A 24,422-nucleotide genomic window follows, 5' to 3' on the forward strand; every position below is an offset into this window, starting at 1 on the left:
TGGACAAACCACATTTCAAGTGCTCAATAGCCACATAAGGCTAGTGGCTGCCACATAGGACAGCGCATCTTTAGATCACTGAAATCAAAAGAAAAATAAAATACGTGAAAATCTTTGTTATAACAATTTATGTCTTTGCTGAAATGAAGGAAAGGGAAAAATTTTTGTGAAATAAAAAACTGAGAAATAACTGGAGGATGAATTATAAATGTAGCCAGGACCTAGACTGGGAGGAACTCGGACTGCCACGTTCAGGTAGCTTCAATTCCTTCCTTAAGTAACAGAGAACCACAGAAGTTTCTTCCATTTTAGGAATGTAACCTAGAGGTAGCAGGGTGAAGAACAGGGTGTAGGGCTGAAGGCTGAACTCAAGTGCAAAGAAGGCGGCAAAGGAGACCAACCACAAGTCTATACACGTGATCCACTTAAGAGAAGAGGAGGCTGGCAGTTCCTCAAAGTGTTAAACACAGCGTTACCATATGACCCAGCAATCCCACGCCTAGGTGTACACCCAAGAGAAATGAAAAAGTGTGTTCACACAAAAACCTGTATACAAATGTTCATAGCAGCATAAAATATAACAGCCAAAAGGAGAACTAGCCCAATGTCCATCAACTAATGAATGCATACATAACATGTGGTATATCCATACAGTGCAGTATTACTCAGCAATAAAAAGAAAGACTTGTATGTGTTATAACATGGATGAACCTTAAAAATTTTATGTTAGGTGAAAAAAGCTAGTCATAAAAGATCGCATATTATATGATTCTATTAATATGCCATGTCCAGAATAGCTAAACCCACAGAAACAGAAAGTGGGCTGGTGGTTGCCTAGAGCTGGAGAAGTTTGGGGGGAAATGGGGAGTGAGCACTAATGGGTGTAGTGTCTCTTTTTGAGGTGATGGAAACGTAAAGTTGATTGTGGTGATGTTTGTTCAATCTATGAATATACTGAAAACCACCAAATCATACAACTTAAGTGGGTTATTTGTATGGCATGTGAATCATTCTCTCAATAAAGCTCTTTTAATAAAAAGGGCAGCAGCTGGAAAATGGACAGAAGCGGAACAAGTTGATATCCATGCATTCTGTTCATGTATAGACCTCTCCTCTCTTTTTCTACTTTCCCAGAGAGCAGATTCTGTGTGTGTTTCTTCTCTTTTCAAGTGACTCTTATGAAAAGTCCCAAGATTTAAATAAACGAGAGTTGTTCTGGTTCAGGCCAGGTCAGGAGGCCCAGAGTCCAGTTGTTTGGACCAACACCCAACTTGGCTGACCCTAAAGTGCTTTCAGGGAATTCCAGGCCCCCAGGAACGCAATCTGAAACCACTCAGTGGATCCAAAGGGGTGAGAGATGTGGGAATGTGAAGCATCTTTGTAGGGTCAGTGGGGCAGCGGTGGGGAGGAATCCAGCCAGAATCTCCCAGTCACACCAGGGAACGGCAGACGGCGTGTCCACACCAAAGCAGCCCTGCCCCACTGCTCACGCCTTCGATCCAAGTGACAACTGTCAGCCTTCTGCCTCCTCACCATATAGACTCCCTCGTAAGGGTGAGTAATGGGTTCATTTATAGAAAGCTAAGAAAGGTTTTTTTTTTACATCCTCCCATAAAGCTTTCAAAGAGCACCAGTGATGCAACTGAGTCCAGAAGAGTCAAAATGATCCAAAACTCTTACCTTGCATTTGACCACAATCAAGATGCTGGCAGGCTTTAACTTTCTTTAATAACGGTGAATCTAGGATTGCAAAATACATTATCTATTCCCTTAAAGAAATTTCTATAGCATGTGTACTTCTTAAATCTACATTGCCTGCTGCCAGTCAGTAAGCTATAAACCACGAGCAGTCACATTTCACCAATGTTTGTGTTCTGTTTTATACCCGTACCCCTTCCTTCTCTTATTTCTCTACCAAAACCCTGGTCCCCAAACACACATCTTTTGCAATGGTATTTTGCTCTCCATGGTATTCTCCATCTCTTTTTTTTTTTTCCTTGTTTCAATCCACTTTTAAAGAACTTACCAAAACCCCTTCTAAAAACTCTGGTCCCGTCACCCACTTCCTCTGAACCATCAGTGAGACCCAGCTGTCCAAACCAAATCTCTAACTGCTGGCTTCTAACCACACAATTGCCTGTAAGAAAAGCCCACGATGCACTCCTCCTCTTGGTTCCTTCCTAACCAGCTCTCTGAGACATTTTATAAAGCCAGCCTACTGCCTGCACCCACCTACATCCTGCAGAAGCACAATGTCACTGCAGAACCTTCTTTTATTGCTTGTTAAGAATGCTGACACTAGATCACCACAACTGTCATTCACCAGGATACACAGTGGCTGGATTGTAGAGAGGTGACCACTTACAGTTTGCCGGGAGTTTCTCATTCTCTAGTTTTCCCTCTTTTTTTTTTTTTTAATTGACATCTTCACAGTTGTGGAAACGACTATCAAAAGCTAATCTAGACTTTCACCAAGATACATATACACTTGCTTTTGGTCACTTCACCAAAGAGTAGCTCCCAACCGTCCTCACTTACTTTCTGCCACAGAAGCAGGGCAGGCTACCAGCTAGCTGCAGCAACTTGAGAAAGACGAAAGAAACTGCCTACTTGTGGTTTACTCAAGGGAGAGCTGCACTGTGACCGCTTCATAAGGTGATGGTCTCTAGTTTAAAAGGCATGTGAGTGGCTACACCTGTAGGAGGGAAGGGACATGCTACTGGAGAGCTGGATTGCAGGAGCCAAGTCCTGCTGAGGCACGTGACTGCTCAAGATGTCAGCAGCTTCTCTAGTTTTCTCTAGAAATTGAAAATGCCTGGGCACCTGTGTTAACAAGGCCAACGTAAATTTCACCTACAGAATTGTTATCTGTTGTTACATCTGACAGGTTAACTAGACACTGTAGAGTGCTTTACAGTTTCCAAGTAGTCTTATACACCTTTCTATTACACAGTAGTACCTTTTCCAAGGGCTGTCCTTAGCTTTTAGCTATGTAAAATAAATCCCCATTGGCTCCTTTCTGAAACAAAACATACAGCATAAATACTTTCTTTTGGGGGGGCAAACTGAAAAATCATAATTCAGCGATAGCAAATTACTCCATGAGAAGGCGTTTCTGAAACAAAAGATCATTTGTAGGTTTTAATTATTATTATGAATCAGTGATACACTAAATAAATCAGAGGCAGTCAGCTTTATAAAAAAAGTATGCAGAATTTATCTCTAGGAATTTTAAAAGAATTCAAGACCTTTGAAAAATATAATTTTATTAAGGTTTGCTTTTCTTTTATAAATCTTCAGGTTTCCGTATATTAATTCCTTATACTTTTTTGTTTTTTAAGGTTGGCTTGAAGATAAACAAGAGAAAAAGGAGAGGGAAGGATTTCATTTCCTTGGAAAGTTGATGAACATAGGGCATTCTAGGTAAAAAGGGTCACCACCATGACTGCTCTCTTTCTCCAATCGTCTAAATGGCCTATGATAAGCAGCTTTCACATTCTCAGCTCTCTGTGCAGGCCACAGGCCAAGTCAGACTTGAACTGTTTGATTGAAGTGCAGCTGCAGGTGTGGGGACAGAGGTCAAAAATCTAACCATGACCTTTTATAGAGGTCTTTAAAACAAGATGAAAGGGATGCCGTCACTGTTTCTTACACTTTCAAAACCTGGACTTCACCCTCTACTCTGTGACACAGGGTGGTAAATTCAATTTTTTAAAAAATAAACTCTTGAAGCATTACAAGTAGGAGACCCTTCACTGGTAAAATGCTGATCTGCATGCCGAGGGCACTTCCACTACATCTAGGCCCTCCAGAGACTCAGCATAAGAATAGTCTCCCTCATCATCTTACTTTACTGTGCTTATACAAGGTATGTTTCTCTTATGGAGCTACTTCCTAATTTTAAGCATTTCTCAGTTTTCAGTAGTTGCCTTACCTCCTTGCCAGACTAATACCTAGAAGCCAACTCAAGTTTCTTAATTTTTTTAACCAGGAAAAAAAAAAAAAGTGTGTATATGTATACAAGTTTCCCTGTTCTTTTTTTTTAAAAAAAGGGGGCACTGTTTTTACTCCCATGTTAATACTGTAAAAAAGGCAAATTGACCCGATCCTTTAGTTGCTCTAATGTCAAAAATTTGACAAAGGAGTATTATTTAACTGAGTACCCATCTAATTTTAACAGAGGGAAAAAATAAAAAGAAATAAGCATGTGTTATTGAAAATTATACAACTGTATTTTCTTAATGCCTCAAATTACATAATATTATAGACAAAGGTATATTTGAAAGTCCCCATGCTTAATTTCCCTAAATCCTGGTGAAAGCATTCACCCTAATATTCAATACATTAATATATATTCCCCTTTCCTCCCCCTCCAATACTGCTAAGTTGATAGAGAGGGGCTCTGAGGGACTTCAAGAGTGTGACCTTGTGCACGGGCATAAGGCCCATTGATTTTATCAGGCTAATTCAGAACAAATGATCAAACCAACAAAGTGACCACCAGAGGTCTCAGATGGGTGGCTGACGGGTTGAAACTGTCCTACATATGTATGTTTTTAAAAATCTCATGCCACAACTACTGAAGCCCATGCACCTAGAGCCCGTGCTCCGCAACAAGAGAAGCCACCGCAATGAGAAGCCCACGCACCGCAACGAAGAGTAGCCCCCGCTCGCCGCAACTAGAGAAAGCCCACGTGCAGCAACGAAGACCCAACACAGCCAAAAATAAATAAATAAAATAAATTTATTTTTTAAAAAAATCTGAATTATCTCCCAACACTTAAAAATCAAGAGACTGCACCCACACACACCCAGATTTCCCACTTTTCTTGAAATATCAGATCTCAACACTGAGCTCACATCCCCACAACTGCCACAGTGGCTGCGACTGCACTCATACCCCTGTGTACAGTGACCCCCATCACTCAGGACCATCTCACACCCATCCTGCTTTACTCAGCTCCGTGACCTGGCTGCCAACACAGGGATTTGAATTTGTCCCCCTCTAGAGAGGGCTCCAGAGTCAGATTTGGCTCTGAGTTCTGGCTCATCCCTTAGTATCTGAGTACTGATTACTTGGGTGCAATTTACTCAACCTCTGTGCTTCTCATCCACTAAAAAAGATTTATCTCCTGCAAAGATCATGGCAAGGATTAAGTAACACAAAGTATAGAAAGGACTTAGCACAGTACCTGGCACATGAGGCTGAATAAATGGTGACAGACATTGTCATTATTATCATCATCAAATGACAAAGCATCCAAGGGATACCTGAGAAGATGCTAATTTCCATCCAAGTCAAAAGGTTTCTGAAATCACTTTTCCGCCCCCTTAAATGTATGCATTATTTAGAAGCAACCTAAGTTATTAAGGACTCATTAAACTTTTGCTTCCATGTATCAGGATCTTGCAAGCCCAGACTCCACATATGTGGAAAAAACAAAAACCTACATAACCTCTGGTTTTCATTTAATTCCTAAGAAGAGCAACATATTGTTCATCAGAAATACTTTAATGCACGAATCAATCCCTACCCCTGAGACATGTTAATATAAAAATAAAGAATATAAGCTTTTATCAGCCTGCAAAATGTTATTTAAACTGTGAAGAAGAATTAATTGCTGCAATTAGTATCAAATTTTAACAAATGTATAGCGGTAACATGTTTGTCTTTCATTATAAAGGCTTTGGAGTTTGCAAATTGCAATAACTGATATCTCTGTAGGAACTGTAATTAATTGGGAACTTTCACAGTTCAGTTACAGAAGGAATAAAGGAAGAAAAATTATACCCAGCCATCACTTCATAATCTTAATGCAATCTCTGTGAGTCAAAATCAGTAGAAAAGTCTTTTCAATTTATATTTGTAATCTGAGCCAGAAGAAACTAGATGGGAAATTAAGTCCAATTATTTATAGCGTCTGGCAAAAGTCCATAATGAATTTTTAGACAGGCTGGGGGAAGAGGGGAAAAGAATCCATGGAAACCTTACTAATAAATTCTCTTGCACTGGCATATTTAGATATTAATAGCACCTGGCTGAACACACCATATTCTGATGATAAGTAAAATGTGCTATAAAGCCTTAAGTTTTTCTCAAATGTTGGTGTTGGCTACTGCATATTGAAAATTGGTATAAACAAGGGCAAAATTATTATCCTTATAAGCATTTTACTCCAATGTCAACAATAGTAAAGCACAGCCCATCCCTTACACAACAATGTGAAGTTATAAAAGCAGGCACCTGATTTATGCAATAGATGTTTTTATAAAGCTAATATATTTTGCAAATCAAATCACTACAAATAACCAGGAAAACCCTTGGATGGTTCATTTTGTAAAAAGAAATGGGTGTGGAAACGCTCCCCCTTATAATGTATCTGTGCTATGTGTGAATCTTAAGCCAACCTGTTTTTAAATACAACCTGTACTTCCTGCATTCAGAAAACAAGTGAAAGCCAGGAAGAAACATCCATGTCCGCTGCCACAGTGAAACTTCAACAGCAGCATTATTGCCACGTAGAGTGCAGCGCCCTCCCCTTCTTTTCTCCATTTGGAAGTGATGCCAATTACTCTGATAATCCTCCGTTAGGCACAAAAGCCACAGCGAGACATGGGGGTTCTGAAGGTACATCTTTGATTACTCGGTGAAGTGCAACTTCATCTACTGCTTCCTATGCAGAACTCTGCATCTCACAGACATAGTACAAAATATGGATCCTCAAAAGGATTCCACAAGAGGCTAATGTCATTCTTAAGATGTTGATTTTTTTCCTTTATAAAGATAGAAAGGGAAAAAAAAACAAAACCAAGATGCCACTTGGCTTCTAGAGCACACCATTCTCCTGGGTTTCCTTCTGCCCCTGCTGGCTGTTCCATCTCAGTCTCCTTTGCCAGCTTCTCCCCCATCTTCCCAATCTCTTAGAGTTGGAAGGTCCCAGGGCTTGGTGCTTGGTGCTCTCTCCTCCATCTCCATTCTTTCTCCAGTAACCTCATCCAGCACCACCGCTTGAAATTCCATCTATATGCCAACCACTCCCACATATGTCTTCACCCTTCAAACTGCCCCAATCCAAACTTACATATCGAACTGCCTATTCAACAGTGCCTCTGACGGCTCACGGCCATCTCCAAAGGTACAGGGCATGTGGGACAAAGAACCACTTCAGAACTCAACACTCTGTTAAAGGCAAAACTATGGAGACAGTAAAAAGATCAGTGGTTGCTAGAGGCCCGGGGAGAGGGAAGGATGAACAGATAGGCCACAGAGGATTTTTAAGGCAGTGAAAACCATTCTGTATGTTACTGTAATGGTAGATACAAGTCACTACACATTTGACAAAACCCACAGACTGTACAACAACAAAAGTGAACCCTAACGTAAGCTAGGACTTTGGGTGATAATGATGTCAATGGAGGTTCATAAGTTGTAACAAATGGGCCACTCTGGTGGGGATGTTAATAGTGAGGGAGGCTATGCTTGTGGGAAGTTGGGGGGTATGTGAGAAATCTCTGCACTTTCTATTCAATTTTGCTCTAACCCAAAACTGTTCTAAAAAGTAAAGTATATTTTAAAAAAATACAGCTCAACAGTGAATGAACAAAGGGAAGAAGGACACCTAAAAGCTCATCGCTCCATTTCTGTTCCTGTGTATCACGATGTACTTACAGCATCTCAGCTAGAAAGGTAATGCTTTTCCTAAAAGATCTCCCCAAGAAAGGAGGGTCCTAGGCATCCTTCAGTAGTGATGACATAAGTCACCAGTATTACTTGCTGACATCAAATGGAGTCCATAGGCACCCTGACTCTTCTCATGAGGCTAAAATTTAAGACAAGCTTCATGAGAACTTTCTTAACAAGACCCTGGTCTCTTAGGTCCCCTGACCAGTAGTGTTTCCTACAAGTCCTTCCTGGCTCCTGGAGAAAAAGCTGACCAGTGGGGAAGACGTGGCCTCTCTACTCTAGTACCAGAGCCAGACTCTGGACCACTCTTTCACAGAGCAGGAAACAAAATGAGTAAGGGTCACGCAGCTTCGTGCCACATCTGAACACTCAACCTGTCCCTCCCTCTCCTTTTCTTCTTCTCCAAGCAGCTGTCCAAAACTAAGAGGAGTCAGTTTTCAACTTCGTTCTTGAAGAGGAAAAAGAAATTAATCATCCCAGCTTGTATTTGCAGAAGTAGCCGCTGATTAAGAATCATCCTCACAGCTGACTGGCATCACCACACAGTTTATCCTTCAAGCTGGGATACCTCTTGAGTGAGAAAGGAGTAATTAATAATTACACCCAACAACTGAAATTATCCTGGGCAAACAAGGATGTGCAATTATCCTAATAATTTAAAGAGCACTTACTATATACTAGGAACTATTCTAACTGCTTTTCATGTATTGACTAATTTAATTTCCACAACAACCCAAAGAAGTAGGTATTGCCACCATCTCCAGTTTGCACACATGCATACTGAGAGACAAAGATGTTACGAAGTTTGCCCAAGGTCACACAGGGCAAGAGGTAGAGCAGGGATGGGAACCCAGGCAGACTGATGACACCATTAGTCACAATGCTAATGCTGTCAGTAACACTACGCTTCGCAACATTCCAGAAGTCTCAATCTTTACAGTGTTTTAGAATAAACCATTAAAGCTTAATTGTAGTTTTCCACAGTCCTGAGTTATTTCATTCCTGAGAATATTTTTTTCTCTCACATCTAACTGAAATTATTTCTGCTGTACCTCTGGAGAGAATGAGCAGAAATAAACCCAACTAGAGCTAGCAAGGAGCTGGCCACTTAAGTTTTGAATGTGTTGCCTGTTCTCATTATTCATGATAGTTGTGTTCTATAAAGTTACTGTGATCACTGAACTAGCAAACACCAAACCATTACTCCTAAGTGGAAATACAGAGTTAGGTTCCTATAAGCCTCTGGTCACAGCATTTTCATCCATTAATCAATACAAAACCTTGTTTTATGTGTGTTTCTGTTTGAAGATATTTTATTTAATATTGTTATTGATTCCTAAGCATTGAACTCATGCCAACAGCACTATAACTCATGCCTGAACAATGCTTATCTAATACACACATTTTTCTCCATAAAACACATCGCAGCCTTCTTACACTTGGGCACTCTAGACAGCACTTCAGCACTATACTTGGGGGCCATGTTGAACAGCAAAATCACCAACAAATAACCTTCACAAAAATGCAAAAAATGTGGCATTAAATAGACCATGTGTCTGAATGACTACAAAAGCACAGCAAGTATTGATTTGGGGTTACAGATAAATTTTAGTGGGAGGTAAATTAGCAAATATGGAAACCCCAAATAATGAGTATCAACTATACATGTCACTCACTTATAAAGGTATCAAGCTCGTGATGCAGAAGGAGCATAGAGATTTCACTTCTGGCAGGAAAATCTGAGTGCAAGTCCCCAGTCAGACACCCACTGGTTGGGTGACTATGGGTAACTTCCTTTACCTCCCTCTGAGCCTTCTTTTTTTAACCTATAAACTAATAATGCCCCAAACCTTCTCTTCCTTGGGTCAAATAAGAGCAATTTCAGTAACTTTGGATCTTGAGTTTTATTTTCCATTTCTCATCATTTTTCACTGCATAGTCTTTCCAGAGCTAAGTTCCCGTATTTGTCATACGCTATGGGGTCAGGCTAAATAGAGCAACCTGGTCCTGGTCTAACTGTAGCAAATAAAGTGGGATCTGTAGGCGCAGACTCTTCTCAAAAGCTTTCATTTAAACTTCAATGAGAGAAAAAAAGACGCAGAATAGTGTATATCGTCAGCATGCTACTTTTTAAGAAATGGGGGACAATAAGAACTAATTTGTATTATATTTGCCTGAATTTGCATAAAGAAATGCTGGAAGCAGAAACAAGACATCTAATACATTAATAGGAGGTGAAAGGTAACAGGGTCGACGGGGAGAGGGGGGCAAGCAGGCGTCTCCAAATACAAGTATAGGGACTTCCCCGGTGGTCCAGTGGTAAAGAATCCACCTTCCAATGCAGGGGACACGGGTTCGACCCCTGGTCGAGGAACTAAGATCCCACATGCCACGGGGCAACTGAGCCCAGGCACCTCAGCTGCAGAGCCTGCGTGCCGCAAACTACAGAGCCCACGCCCCCTGGAGCCTGCGCGCCATAACTAGAGAGAAGCCCGAGCACCACAATGAAGACCGCACGCTGCAACAAAAGATCCCGCATGCCTCAACAAAGATCCCGCGTGCCGCAGCTAAAACCCGACGCAGCCATAAATAAATAAATAAATAAATAATAAATAAATCTTAAAAAAAAAAAACCAAACAAATACAGGTATATATCATTTGATATGCTTGTACTTTTAAGCCATGTAAATATATAACTTATTAAAACCACAATGAAATATCCAATGAACCAAGGGTCAGAAGTCCTAGGTTCTAGCCTTAGCTCTGATTCTAATTAGCTGTGAGGCCTGGGTACTGTCTGTAAGTCCCAGAATGGGATAGATGGCCTCTAAGCTCCCTCTCTATCCCCAAATTCCATGGAAATAGTTTGTTAGTCACAAGACAAAATAAAAGAGTAAACCGAGCTCAGCTGTACCACAGTGTTTACTATGAGAAATAAATTAACAGCAGGTGAGCTATCTCTTAGCCAAGCTAACATGATTGACAGGTTTTACACTTTCTGTCTCATTTCAAATAAGTTACCTGAATTTTTATAAATAAGACAGTAATCATGAGAAATTTTAACAAAACCAAATGTTACGTAGGGACATGATGAAAAAGGAGTGCTTAGTAAACCTGAAGCATAAATAAGATGACTTTCCCTTAAGCTAGATTAACTGAAAGCATCCAAATCTCCCAGATTTATAAATAATTCAGAGGCAAGGAAATCAAAGAATTACGCACTCAAACTAGAAGTATGTTTAGTATTTTGAACCGAGACATAACCCAGGCTCTGTTATTCTTCAAAAGAAAATCTTCGTATTGTCGTTAAATGACCAATTATATTGCAGAAATGTTAGTTTATTAAGCTCCACTCCATACATCCCAATTGCCCATCTAATGAAGTTACTTGCAAATATAAACTAATTAACAGCAAATGACTAGTGTGGGATTTCTACAAATAGAAACGAGACAGAATTACATTTGAACTAAAACATCTGCTAATAAAGTACAGCTTGGGGACTATAGTCAACAATACTTTATTGTATTTTTGATAGGTGCTAAGAGTGTAGCTCTCACACATTTTCATCACAAGAAAAAAATTGTATTACTGTGCATGGTGATGGATCTTAACTAGACTTATTGTGATGATCATTTTGCAATAGTATATACGAATATCAAATCATTACATTTTATATCTGAAACTAATGTTATATGTCAATTGTATCTAAATTAAAATAGAAATCTACTAAAGACCATTAATCTTATGAGATTAATCTGATGAGGGAGCATAAGGAAAGACAAGTAATTAAGAGTTAGTGGAAAAACACTGCCCCGGTTCCCCAGCTCTGGTCCTGCTGTGAGGGGTACCCTGTTCTCAGGCACCTGTACCATGTGCGTTTACCCCGTTAGATCACCAGGACAGGGGTCTTGCATGTCATCTTCACTGTTGTATTTCCAGTGCCTAGCACACTGCTTGGTACACAGTAGGTCTCCTACAAATTACACTGAAAAACTCACCCTAAAATATTTTATTAAAGAACGAAGATGTAATGCTCAATAAAAAAAATCTCATATTCAGAATAACGACTGTTTCCCCAAGAAAATAAATTCCATAACTCATGTGGAACCACTCATTTAAAGTGCCTAAATAGAAGAAGCTAGATTGAGGACACCCTGGCTTATTTTGGGGAGTATAGGAAGAGAAAAAAAATGGATATAATTGTAGTTTAAAAATCATACTTATATATATGCAGAGGACATCTCTGGAAGCTACATCACAAACCAGATGTACTGGGGGACTTTTCGCTGTATACGCTTTGGCAGAATTTGAATTCTTCACCAGGTTATGTGTTATTTGGGGCAGTGGTGGGTGGGGTGTCTCACCCACTGTCTCCTGGATTAAAGCGGAGCCTCCTCCACAGGAACCAACAGCGAGCCAGCCCTTGACAAGGACATACAGACCTCGCAAGGGAAAAACTGGTATTTCAAATGGACCAAAGCGGCTCTAGACAAGTCAAGCGCTCCCTATGTCAAGCTCTGCCTATCACTCAATTCTAGGCTTGTTAAGAGAAACACAGCCACGAAGATTATCAAAATGCCATTCCCCATATCCTCCAGTACGGTGTTCAACGGTTCCCAGAGGAAGGAGAAGACAGCCCTGCCCCATCTGTTTTTCATAGTTTGGATGTTCACCTTCAGAAAACTGTTTTCCTACATTATCCTCCTGTTAGAGGGTTCTTCACATCTTTACTTCCTCCAGCCAATCTTTCCCGCATTTAAAAAAAAAAAAAAGACTGGCAACGTGTACAGCTGCATTTTTTCATACCATCCCCAAAAGGGTTTAACCACATCCAGACTCTGATGGAAGTCAGATTTCTGAGCCTAAGGTGGCATTTGCAAAGTCCACCCTCTGTGAGACCAACTTGCCTGAGTTCATATGCTGTAGAGAGAATATACTGTGTAGAAAAAGCACTGGTCGGAATAAGTAATTCTTCAGTGTGAGCTGGTGATAACAAACTCACAGTAGGCAAGGACCTCAGGGCCCTGGTTTTAGATCCTTTAGTTATTCTGATCACCATTAGCTCGGTGCTCACTTAGCAACCTATATGCAGAGGAATGAAGTGATCTTCCTAAGGATGGGATTAGGAGGATTTCTTGCTCTGGTCTCAGGAAAGAGAAATGTGATCAATAAAAACTAGTGTTCAAAGTTGGCGATAAGTTCATGCCAAGAAATTCTGCAATAAAACAGTCACAGGCAAGCCAAAGTTTCTCCAATTTGAACATCTAAGTTTCCAAATACAGGGTCATCAGAGAGTCCAGAAGAATACATTTTATTCAACAGTTTGCAGGGGAGGAGTGTTTGGAGTCTAAAGAATTATATCTTCCCTCCTCCCTAAATTGGAAAGGGAGCAAAAATCAGAAAATCACTTAGTATACCTCTCAGAAATATTAATAAAATGATACTCTCATCTTTAAATTTATTAATAAATTGGTAAAATTCTGATATTCTAAATTAATAAAATTACATTCTGATCACAAAAGCTATTCTGTGGAAGTAAACTGGATATTGGCCAGGAAGACTAAAAAAGAAAAAGGGATAAAGGGATAAGCAAAGGTTCAAAACAGAAGGCATTTCAATACAAGTGACCCCCAAGGACAGCATAAACACAAACAAGGTAAACCAAACTCAGCCCATATTTATTGTGTTTTAAAACCCACAAACCATGAATTCTCAAATGACTCTATCAGATGCTCCAAAAATTAAAGATAAGATAGCTAAATCATATAGATTTTTAAAAAATTTTTATTGGGGTATAGTTGATTTACAATGTTACGTCAGTTTCAGGTGTACAGCAAAGTCAATCTGTTATACAAATACATATATCCATTCTTTTTTAAATTCTTTTCCCACTATAGGCCATTACAGAGTATTGAGTATAGTTCCCTGTGTTTTACAGTAGGTCCTCATTAGTTATCTATTTTATATATAGAAGTGTGTATATGTCTATCCCAATCTCCCAATTTATCCCTCCCCCCACTTATCCCCCAGTAACCATAGTTTATTTTCTACATCTGTAACTCTATTTTGGTATATAGGTGTTTAAAACACTTTCCTCCTGAAGATTTTTAACTTAATGTTACTTAGTGAAATCCAAGAGAATGATTTCTCGGTTTAATCATTTCTGATCTCTTTTCAACAGGACAGACTCAAGTAAAATTTCAACTTGTTGAGAACGGCTATCAAAGATGTCCTGGAAAACATCTTATTCCTGGCAGATTTTTCAAAGACATCTACGTATATACACAAATACATACCTAAGTATGTATATAACTAAGTGTCAGACATCAAATATACACACGATGGAAGAGAAGTAGGAGTTACAACGGCGGGACAACTTCAGCAGATAAACACAAACACTACTATTGTGCCCTGTTCTGGTTGCTCATATCACTTCTCTGCTAGAAAAGAAATTCCAATGAACTCCCGATACAGAGACAGTTTTCTTGCTACAAAGGGACTTTTGTTTGAATCCCCCCACAAGTGACAAGGTCAATCTTGGCCAATCTTGACATTTCTATGGAACCTTTCCACCAAACTTTTTTCCAAGTTCAAATCATTTCCTGAAACCTGTTTGAAATCCAAAGAAAACACTGTATAGATAAAGTATCGGGTAAATTCTTTAACAAATACCACTCATGACACACATTTTCCTCAAGATATTTTTCTATAAATATACTTGTAAAATCTAAAATCACAAGGCTTGTATGGTTTACTCCACATTCTTAAAAAGTTAGACTCAGAGTATGGTAATAATATACTGAATTAACATTTAAAACTGTATTCACCTGTCTTCTTAGCGTATGGAAAGTGATTTCAGAATTTTTTAATAAAATCATATTTTTACAGCTTTTAACACAAAGTTGACATTTTGCCATGAGGTTTCTCAGTATTTACATTACCAACTAAGGGATAAAGAATTCTTTCATTTAAGTCCTAAGAAAGACTTGCAAACTCACTTTCTACGAAAGTTTATTTTGGAAACATTAGATTTTTCAAAGACGCAGAGATTATAATCTGAATTCAGTCAGCACTTCCCAAACATGCATTTTCTTTTCTTTCTCAAATCACTGTAAAAGTAGCTTAAGGAGTTTACTAGAAGCAACGTGGATGTCTTTTTAATTTTCCTATAGCGTTGAACGTTAGGGCATCTGATGAGATAGGAACTACATACGGCACTTTCATAATCAATTGGCTTATTTCTAGAGAATACTGCAATACTTCAACCATGGAGACACATTCAGAGACTGCTTATGATAAAGAAACTGGAAAATATCCTTCACTTAGGGAACCATGTCCACAGGGAAATGACAAGACGATGATGTCTATGATAAGCCACGGAGCTGTGTCAGAAAACTAGCTGCTCTTTGCTTTTAAGGTCTCCACATTCTAACAGGTCAAAGACTTTCAAATATGAGATAAGAGTCTAATCACTCTCCATGACTAGCTTCACGGGTGATGTACATCAAAAAGAGCAAATCCTAATTCTTTTCCAGATGAGTAATCCTTAACAGAAGCCTAAACTGAAATTTAGTTCTTTAGACTGAAATCTTAACTGTACTTAAAATACGTGTATTTTTGCAAACATGGTCTAGGGGAATGCATTCTGAAGAATCAAAACCTCACTAGTTTCAATTCCATTTAAGCAAATGATCTTAAACAAATTCATATAATTAATTGGCGTCTCAGTCTCCTCACCTGCAAAAGGAAAATGATGGTACATTGCAGGACGCTCTAAAGGATTAAATCAGATGAAATATGAAAAGTGTTGGAAAAAACACAAAATTGATGTCCAGAGGCTAAAGATTAATGCATAGCAATTAGAGACAACATCCCACAATAAACAAGCAATCAGAAAGCTTGAAAGAGCTTGCTTTTGAAACTTAATTCATCAACCATCTTCCTTGTTCTTAAATCAAGTGCTAGATTTAACTTGGCTAAATCACAAAGTTTATATTAAAGTCTTTCCCATCAGCCAGAAAAACTGTGTGGTCCTGCGGTTGTTTAACTTACAACTGGCAGAGTCAAAAATCCATGTAATGGTTCAAAATCCACAGCTGCAAATGCAGTGCAGATGAAATACGGCAACTAAACCCCAGCCCTTGTTTCTTTTTCCACAAAGTTCTACTCTAGTTTAAGATTGATAACAGTTAATGACTAAGCTTGGTAACACTTTCGTCTGTCCCAACCAGGATCATTATCCAAGTTTAAATCTCCATGTGACAACTCAAAATCCACAGACTCTTGGAGCCTGCAAAAGCAATGCAAAAAGGCAAAAAAGCATGTAATGGCCCAAATGTCTGCAAAAAAATAACCAGGAGAATGGCCCAGTTGGCAGCTGGAGCATGTCAGGGGCCTGTTTTGAAGTCCTGGGTCAAGGAATCTACCACTCACAAGCAAACACCAGGCTGAGAGGAAGCAAACAGCACAGGTTTTAGTCCTTAACTAAGTCATGACTAATACACATTATGATTAGGGAAGAACCCGTTTATTTTTTACTTCATTCAAAGTCAAAATAAAGACGATTGCTACAGTGTCATAAGACTTGCCACAGTCATCTTTAAATACAAACTCATGCAAACCATTGCGCGAGGGTCTTTATAAAACAAGACCTGTTCTCCAACCTAGTCCTAGACCAATGCCAGCCGAGGCTAATCTAGAGGACATACACACCAAAGTCAATAAATACAAAATCCAAAGATATTTCAGAATACCAGATTTAGATGATCAAAATGACAGTAACGATATCAACAAAACCACTGCAATTTGAGAGCTTACCAAGTGCTGTGCTAAGCCCTCTACCTGTATTATCTCATTTAATTCTATACCAAGCCTAGGGGGTTAGATATACTATCATCCCCATTAGACAGAGGGAGACACATAAGATTTAGGGTTAATAAGTACTTGCCTAACATGTTATTGAAATGGATATATTTATTAAAGTTTGAGGTTTTATATATTTGTGCTGTACTCCTACAAAACTTAATATTAATAATAATAATGTATTTGAATATAAACACCATTGTTGAAAATTATAAAACGTTACTTAACTTGAACGAATGCCAGTCACCATTTGACAATAGTAGGGTGAAGGTTACACATACACCTGGTTACCAACGTTCCAAAAGGAGACTGGGGCAGAAGCCTTCAGGTGTCAACTGTCACTATATCCTTGTTTCCTGTACGTTGGTCCCTTCCTCACTTGGGGCTGGATCTCCTGGTCCAGAGTTCATCTATTTTGCCTCGCTGTTGGGGTGAAGCAGGGTATCCTCCAGCTGTGTGGTGCTGAAGAGAGGGTCTGGGCTCTGCCTATTTCTCAAACCAGCTTTCAAAAAACTCATGTTTTTAGTCACACCTTTACCCCAACTTCATCAATTCCTGCACCTTCCAGAGGTTCTGGGGTTTAAATCTGGTTCCTTCTTGGCTTTCCTCACTACCAACTATTTAGAGTTAAACCTTCTCAGACTTCCTGAAATATTTAGAGAGTACTCATGTTTCTCAGGTTTCAAAATATTGTTCCTGATGCCTCTTTTCTTGTTTTTGTTTAATTCTTTAAAGCTTTTTGTGCCTTTGTGCATTGACTATCCCATCATTTTTAATGGGATTTCAGAAGGGAATGAATATTAGGGCATGTGTCTACCCAGTCATCTGTCTCGCACTAACTTTTAGAAAGATTTCAGATGCCCCCCCTGCTTTCCTTCAGTCTTAACTAAAAGGACTGCATCTGTTATTAAAACATTTGTTGTCTTTTCTTTATGTCTCTACTTGAAATGATACTTAAATTACTTTTTTCTTTATTACTTCAGACACCAGTTATTGGTAAAAGCTGAACAATGTAGACTAAAATACCCACATTACTGTAGAGTTCTTGAGGTGAATTTCAAATCAACTTCTTTGTTTATTCATCTCAGGATAGAGAAAAAGTCAAAGAATGTCATAAAAGTAGCTTCTGAATGTCACTGTCTTTCAAATGTCAGCTAAAGAAGTTTGGTTTTAGAAAGAATAAAGTTTCTCTGTTACATTAAGTGAAATAGGGCAATTGCTTTAGTTACCAAATAAACTTTGTAAAGTTGGTACCAAATAAACTTGGTAAACTTAACACTGGATATTGTGAAAGCAAAGAACACTTGCTAATGAGACACAATGGCAACAGCCATTACTTCAGGGAAAAAAATTAAACAGGTTCTACAACATAAGGAATTCCATACTCTCTGGCCTAGTTAAATTTAATATGTTTTTCTTTTAAAATTTAGCTTTACGAACTAGTCAGGAAAAGACGAAATGCTAATATTAATATTACAAAACTTCTGAAAGTTTGCTGTCAATGCATTAAAGTTGAGAATTTTAATTACCAAATAGAGAAAACACTTTATAATGCAGATACGTTGTGCCATTATTTGAGTAAAATGTCATTTTTTATAATATGAAGTCATTTTATAAAATAATACTAAAACGTGCATTAACAGTATCCAGTGTTCCATGATATTTCAATTTTAATATAATCTGATTAAATTAGGGAAAAGAATCTTCTGGAGAAGCAAGTTCTGGGTAAGTCCCATTTTGTCTGTTTACTATTACTGTAATTTACTCTTCCACACAAAGCAGAAGCTGGAGAATTTGGCATTAGCTGCTCATTATATGTTGGGAACAAATTCAGTTCCTCAGGACACAAAAGCTCATTGATGGATATTTTTATTTTGCTCTGCAGAAACTGAAGACAGCATAGTTTTAGCTTTAAATTACTTCCCAAAGAAATACCAATATTTTAACTTTGTAATGGAAACAAGAAAAACAAGTATCTTGCAAAGTTCTTTAGCAGCATATTTTTAGAGGTTACAAATAACAGTATATTCCATTATTGAAAAAATGCAAATGAAGTATTGTTAGCATAATCTAGATATTTAGAATGAAAACTCAGAATTAAGATTAAAAACACATCATTTTATAAAACATCAAAACAGAGGTTCATCTAGTTTTCATTTTGCAGAAAACATTTTAATACAAAAGACCTTACTTAGACCTTAACGTTTCTAAACACTGCATTGGGATTAATATTCAGTCTTATACAAAGGGCAATCTCCTTACCATAGTATCAGTCTTTTACCATCAATAGATCTTAAATTTAAAAACAAGTGGAATTATTGAATAAGATCATATTCTGTTGCTAATTCATGTAAATTAATCATACTTGTAGGTCTTTTTCTATTAATATGGCAACTATCTATAAATTATTCTAAATGAACACACACAGATACGTAAAAGCAGAACAAAAAAAATGATCAGAGGATATATGCAAATAGGTAAAGCATATACAATGTGTGGTGTTTAGTTATGAATTAAGCCTATTCATTTCTAAACAAAAGATATCTAATACTCCCTTTTTTTCATGGGATGATTAGGTTTTTAGGACATCTTTGGGCCTTAAAAGACAGAGAGACCATGAATCCAGGGAGATTTCATGCATTTGAGTCAGAGGGAAGTTAAAACTGTCAAAGGTAGAAGGAAGTAGGTCCAGAGCTGAGAGATCAAAGGCCCTGCCCTAGCACTGACCAAAGGCATACTGGGACTGCCTGAACTTAGAGCATTTAGTTCTAATCATCCCAAGAAAAAGAAAAGGGCCGCACTCTTTGTAGGAGGGGTCAAATACAGAACCAGTAGGGTTCCAGCTGCCTCCCCGCATATGCCTTTAAAGAAGATTACAAAGCAAACAGCTGCCTTGCCCATGGCACTGACACAGGGGGTGACAGGAAGGCATTAAAGAGAGGGGCAAACCCTCCACAGCCAAGGGGCCTGAGAAAGGTCCTGGCAGTTCTTCTTACCCTATTTGCTTCAATTTTGCCCCCCGCCCCCGACGTAGGCTCCTTAAATGTTTCTGTGCCAAAATTCTGACCTTGGTTTTCTTTTTCATTTTGCTCGATTCGTGCATCTCGAGGAGGACACAATGGGCATTTGGGTGGGACAATTCATGCTTGTCTGGGGCACTCCTACCCCTTGTAAGACATCTGGCACCTCTGGCCCCCACCTACCAATGCCAGTAGAGTCCCCAGGTCACTGGGGCAACCAAAAACACATTCCAAATGCCCCTAGGAGGCAAATACAGCCACCACCAGTACCACCACCACCACTTAAAAACCATCACTACAAGCTCTAGTATCTCATTTAAACCCACTGTGCCAAGAACGTACATGACTCAAATCTACATTCAAGTCAAGATTTTTCTGGAATTCTAATCTTTTTCTCCTTTCAACTAGACACCTTCCCCTCATGCTCCACAGTCATTTCAAACTTGCCCCAAATTGAATTCCTTATCTCCCTCATTAAGCCCCAACCTGTTTCTCTTACATCCTGGCTAATACAACCACCATCCACAGTCAACCAGGCAGAAGCTGGGAGGTAAACAAAACTCCTCCCTCTCTCTTGCCAAGTCCTCAGGATTGCAGGTTCTGAATATCCTTCAAGTCCTTCCTCTTAGGACTCCTATAGGATTCCCATCATCTCTGGCTGTGTTACTGCAATGGCCCCAAACCTTTCACCATCTTCACCTCCTCTCTTATGCAAACACCATTCTACTGTCATCTCCCAGACCACCACATCAGTCCCCTACTTAATTGCCCATTGTGTCCACCCAGTCTTCAGTAAACAGTAAAAACTCCTCAGCAGGCACACAAAGGCCATTACCATCTTCTCTCATCCTCCCCTGTGATTCTCACCAGGGGCCCTAGGCCCATAACCTCCAGCATGACCCAAACCTGCCCATTTTGGGTAAGCGCCCTGCCCTAGGATGCCTCTGCACACACACTGGGGATGTTCCATTGGCCGCCACTGGTCCCTGAGGACCAAGAGCCACAGGGCAGATGCCACCAGCCGAAATGCTCTAGAATCCAGGCATCTGGCAGAATAGGAGGCTCCACAAGTGTTGACTGAAATGAACAATTCTTTATAAAGCAGGAAAGAATTCAGTAGGCACATCCACTGATAAATGCACACACCCAGAATCAGAATGATCTTGTCCCTGCCTGTTTGTTTTCATAGAGCATCCTGTTACACATAAGGGCTTCTTGGTGACATTTACTGGAAAACAGTGAAGAATCTGAGCCACTGTAAAGAGGACCAGACATCACATTAAGTCAAATGTTGAGCATGTTGTGACCTCAGCCTCCACTAAATATCCCGTCACCTATAGCTACAATTTTTCATCAGGTAAAAGTAAAGCAATGAAAATAGTCTTGATTATGCCACACTTAACAATGCCCCACTTAATCAGTACTGAATAATTCAGACACTGATCGTTTGTTTATTCAAGAAAAAAATGAAAATTTTATGATTTCTTAAGACTGGAAACTCTTTCATGGGTAGCACATGAAGGCAGTACCACTTGAGAGTCAGTCACTCTTGGAGCCCAAATGCTGGAAATTCAACAAGCAGGCTTTACATAATGAAATAGCTTTTGTAAATCTTCTGAGAACTTTGAATTTTAAAAAGGCTGTATCTGAAATGAGTATTTCAAACTTAAATAAACTTTTGTAATGTAAGTTATTAGGATACAGACACAGGATTACCATGCAGAAGCTGATCATTCTTAGTTGATATATAACAGAGATCAAATATTACATAGGCATCTCTCCAAATTAAAACACTGCATTTCAAATAAAAACAAAACAAAAATGTAAAGGATAAAGATATTTCTTTCCTTATCATTTAATGCAGGCTTAGAAGTTTCTGAGTTTTGTTTTAAAAATGAAAAATAGACAAAAATGTCCAGAACAGCCTCTTATTTTAAGTTACTACAGAAATGAAAACATTTAAATAAAATCATAAGAGATTTAAATTTTGTAAATGAGTGAAATTAAAATAATAAAACTTTCATCTATAATTTAAATAAAATGACTCATTTCAGGGTTAAACAATTATGGTTTTTATCCCCATTTTATATATAAGAAATGAGTTGGAGAGGTTTAGCAACCTTCTCAAGGTTAACCAACTACCAAGAAAAGATGTGATTGCTGGGGCCCAGGCTCCTTCTGAAGCACGCCTGGTACACGAGCAGTGCTATCGAGGCCCAAAGACTCTTAGGACCCAAAACATACTCTGTTCAAGAACTGCTGTTGGGCTTCCCTGGTGGTGCAGTGGTTAAGAATCCACCTGCCAATGCAGGGGGCACAGGTTCGAGCCCTGGTCTGGGAAGATCCCACATGCCACGGAACAACTAAGCCCGTGTGCCACAACTACTGAGCCTGCGCTCTAGAGCCCGCAAGCCACAACTACTGAGCCCATGTGCCACAACTACTGAAGCCTGCGTGCCTAGAGCCCATGCTCCGCAACAAGAGAAGCCACCACAATGAGAAGCCTGCGCACTGCAACAAAGAGTAGCCCCCACTCGCCGCAACTAGAAAAAGCCTGCACACAGCAACGAAGACCCAATGCAGCCAAAAATAAATAAAATAAATAAATTAAAAAAAAAAAAAAAAGAACTGCTGTTACTCAACAATCAGAACTAACAGCTTTCTCTAGAGTCATTTATACGCTATAAGAAGTGGACTGATGGCCACACGATTCAAAGAATAATTCCAGAGAGGAGTGAAAAACATGCCACCATGGTTTTCAGGAAACATATTCTAATTAAAATCATGACTTACATTTTATGGTTATCAAAACAGAAATAATTCTTTATAGCAATATATCTAACATGGAGATTTATTTTCATAGTTAAACCAAAGTACAAGTTAAAATGAAAGAGACTCATCTTGAAATCTGAATACCTGTTGAACAGGGACACACCATCTAAGGTTCTTGCTCTGCCCCCTTCGCTAACGGGAGAAAGGAGATTTTTCACTTCTCTTACCAAAATGGGCAAGACTGGTACCAAAAAAAACCCCGATAGGCTGAACACAAGCAATGACCCAGCTTCTGAAAAAGGACTTCCAAGCTGCAGTGTGTGTCACCACCTGCACACCACAGGCCCCTGTTCTCTAAGGCCCAGCAGGTCCTCTGGACACATATTTTTAAGTATCCATGCCAGTAATAAGATTGCCAAGATCTTTTCTTGTGGCAGAATCTGGCTTCTGAAGTTGTGTCACTACCATAAAATATTGGGAGAGCTCACTGATCTGACCACGAATTGCACCTCTGCAGTGGCCCCAACTCACACCCTAACCTGTTCAGCATAGATGTTCAATCTTGCAGTTCAAAAGGAAAATCTACCTGCACACAGCGACGGAGCCGGGGATACAAACGTGTTACCGTCACTGCCTACTTGGATTTTCCCTCAAGTGACAAATGAACAACGTCCAGATTCACAAGGGGTACTCACCCCAGGGACAGATCCTGTTTCTGTGGGCCCTGAAGCCTGTACAATTTGGAGGCCCTCTAAGGAAAAAATAAGGCACAAAAGCAAATATTTAAAAGGTGCCCTTGCAAATGAGGAGCCTTGAAGCTTAAGCTTCATGAGTTGTACAGTAAACCTACCTTTGACCCAACCATACAAAACTGCCAACATTCAATCCAGTTTGATCTACCAAAACAGCAACTTCGGGTGGCTCAACAGTGCTGGCACGTGGTTCCAGCGCAGGCTGTGTAGTTCCCTCGGAAGGACAGAAAGCTCACCACTGGCGTACAAACTGAGCTTCCTGCACTCATTAAGAATAATAATGGAAACCCTTCTAATAATGCTTATGGAAAGTGAAATAGGGAAAATCTGTAAAAATCGTTATGGTCACTCTGACTGCATGTTAAAAATAACGTATACATATCTTAACAAGGACAAGACTATGAAAATGTAAACAGAAATAATTTCTGTATTTGAATGGTTTGATCGTGAGTTACCTTGTTTCCTTCCAACTAATGCTGTTATATTATTGGCATAATTAAAAAGGAAAAATAAAAGGGAAAAAGGAGAAGTAGGGAGAAAGAGAAGGAATAAAGAGACCTTAGATATAACTGTCTTCTGTGACGATTAATTACACATTTAGCATCTGTCTATACATCAACACCTTGAAACAGATCTTAAAATTTATTTCAAGGAATAAAGATAAAAGCCAATTGAACAAATGAGAGACTTCACACCTCTAAATGTCTTCCTTTTGAGATAACGCAGCCGTTTGTTAATAAGTAACGTCTTGGCATGACCAAAGGCAAACGAAAGTCAACTTACTTTTTGCTTGCCTCGCAGACATCTGTAATATTGGAGAAAAGGTGGTGACTCTCTGTTTTGGTCATCGTATCACTCAGTGCTTTAGAATTTTTAAACATTCGTATCAAGATCTCCAAGCTGAGTAAATATGAATGTTCAGAGGATATAACTTCAAAGATAGCCTGATAAGAAGGAAGAAGAAATGTGTTATTCATTCCTTCAATTAAAGAATTAAACCTAGCTCTCGTAATTCTGCTACAAGAATAACATAATATCTTTAAAAATACAAAAAGATAAGTATTAAAAACTACATTACCAAACTACTATCTTTATATAAGGCACGTATACCCAAATTTTGAGAAATAGAGTCCCTGCCTAGAGTGTAAATAGGAAAAAATGAAAGTATTTGGATGACTTGAGACTGCATCCTGAGGTCACACTTTGCCAGGGGGCAGAATCTCTGGGAGGAAGCTAGGGCATGTCATAAAATCTCAGTGTGACATTAATTAACCTTTGGGGTCATCTCCTCCAGCCCTGATTTCAAAGCATGCTGCTCTGGGACAGTGAAG

General features: G+C 39.1%; 1 protein-coding gene across 4 annotated transcripts in view; it reads right to left on the bottom strand.

Moving 5' to 3' along the window:
• ARHGEF26 (Rho guanine nucleotide exchange factor 26) overlaps nt 1-24,422 on the bottom strand; it is a 164,982-nt gene that overhangs the window by 98,870 nt on the left and 41,690 nt on the right. For all 4 annotated transcript variants that reach the window (XR_014245274.1, XM_082394334.1, XM_082394336.1 and 1 more), the window contains exon 6: nt 23,875-24,035. Coding sequence is in view for 3 of the 4 variants with exons in the window: in XM_082394334.1 (XP_082250460.1) it covers nt 23,875-24,035 (161 nt within the window). In the remaining variant the exon portion in view is untranslated. The remainder of the gene's footprint in view (nt 1-23,874; nt 24,036-24,422) is intronic.

This window comes from Balaenoptera borealis, assembly GCF_965194805.1.
Source record: "Balaenoptera borealis genome assembly, chromosome: 5".
Lineage (NCBI taxonomy): Eukaryota > Metazoa > Chordata > Mammalia > Artiodactyla > Balaenopteridae > Balaenoptera > Balaenoptera borealis.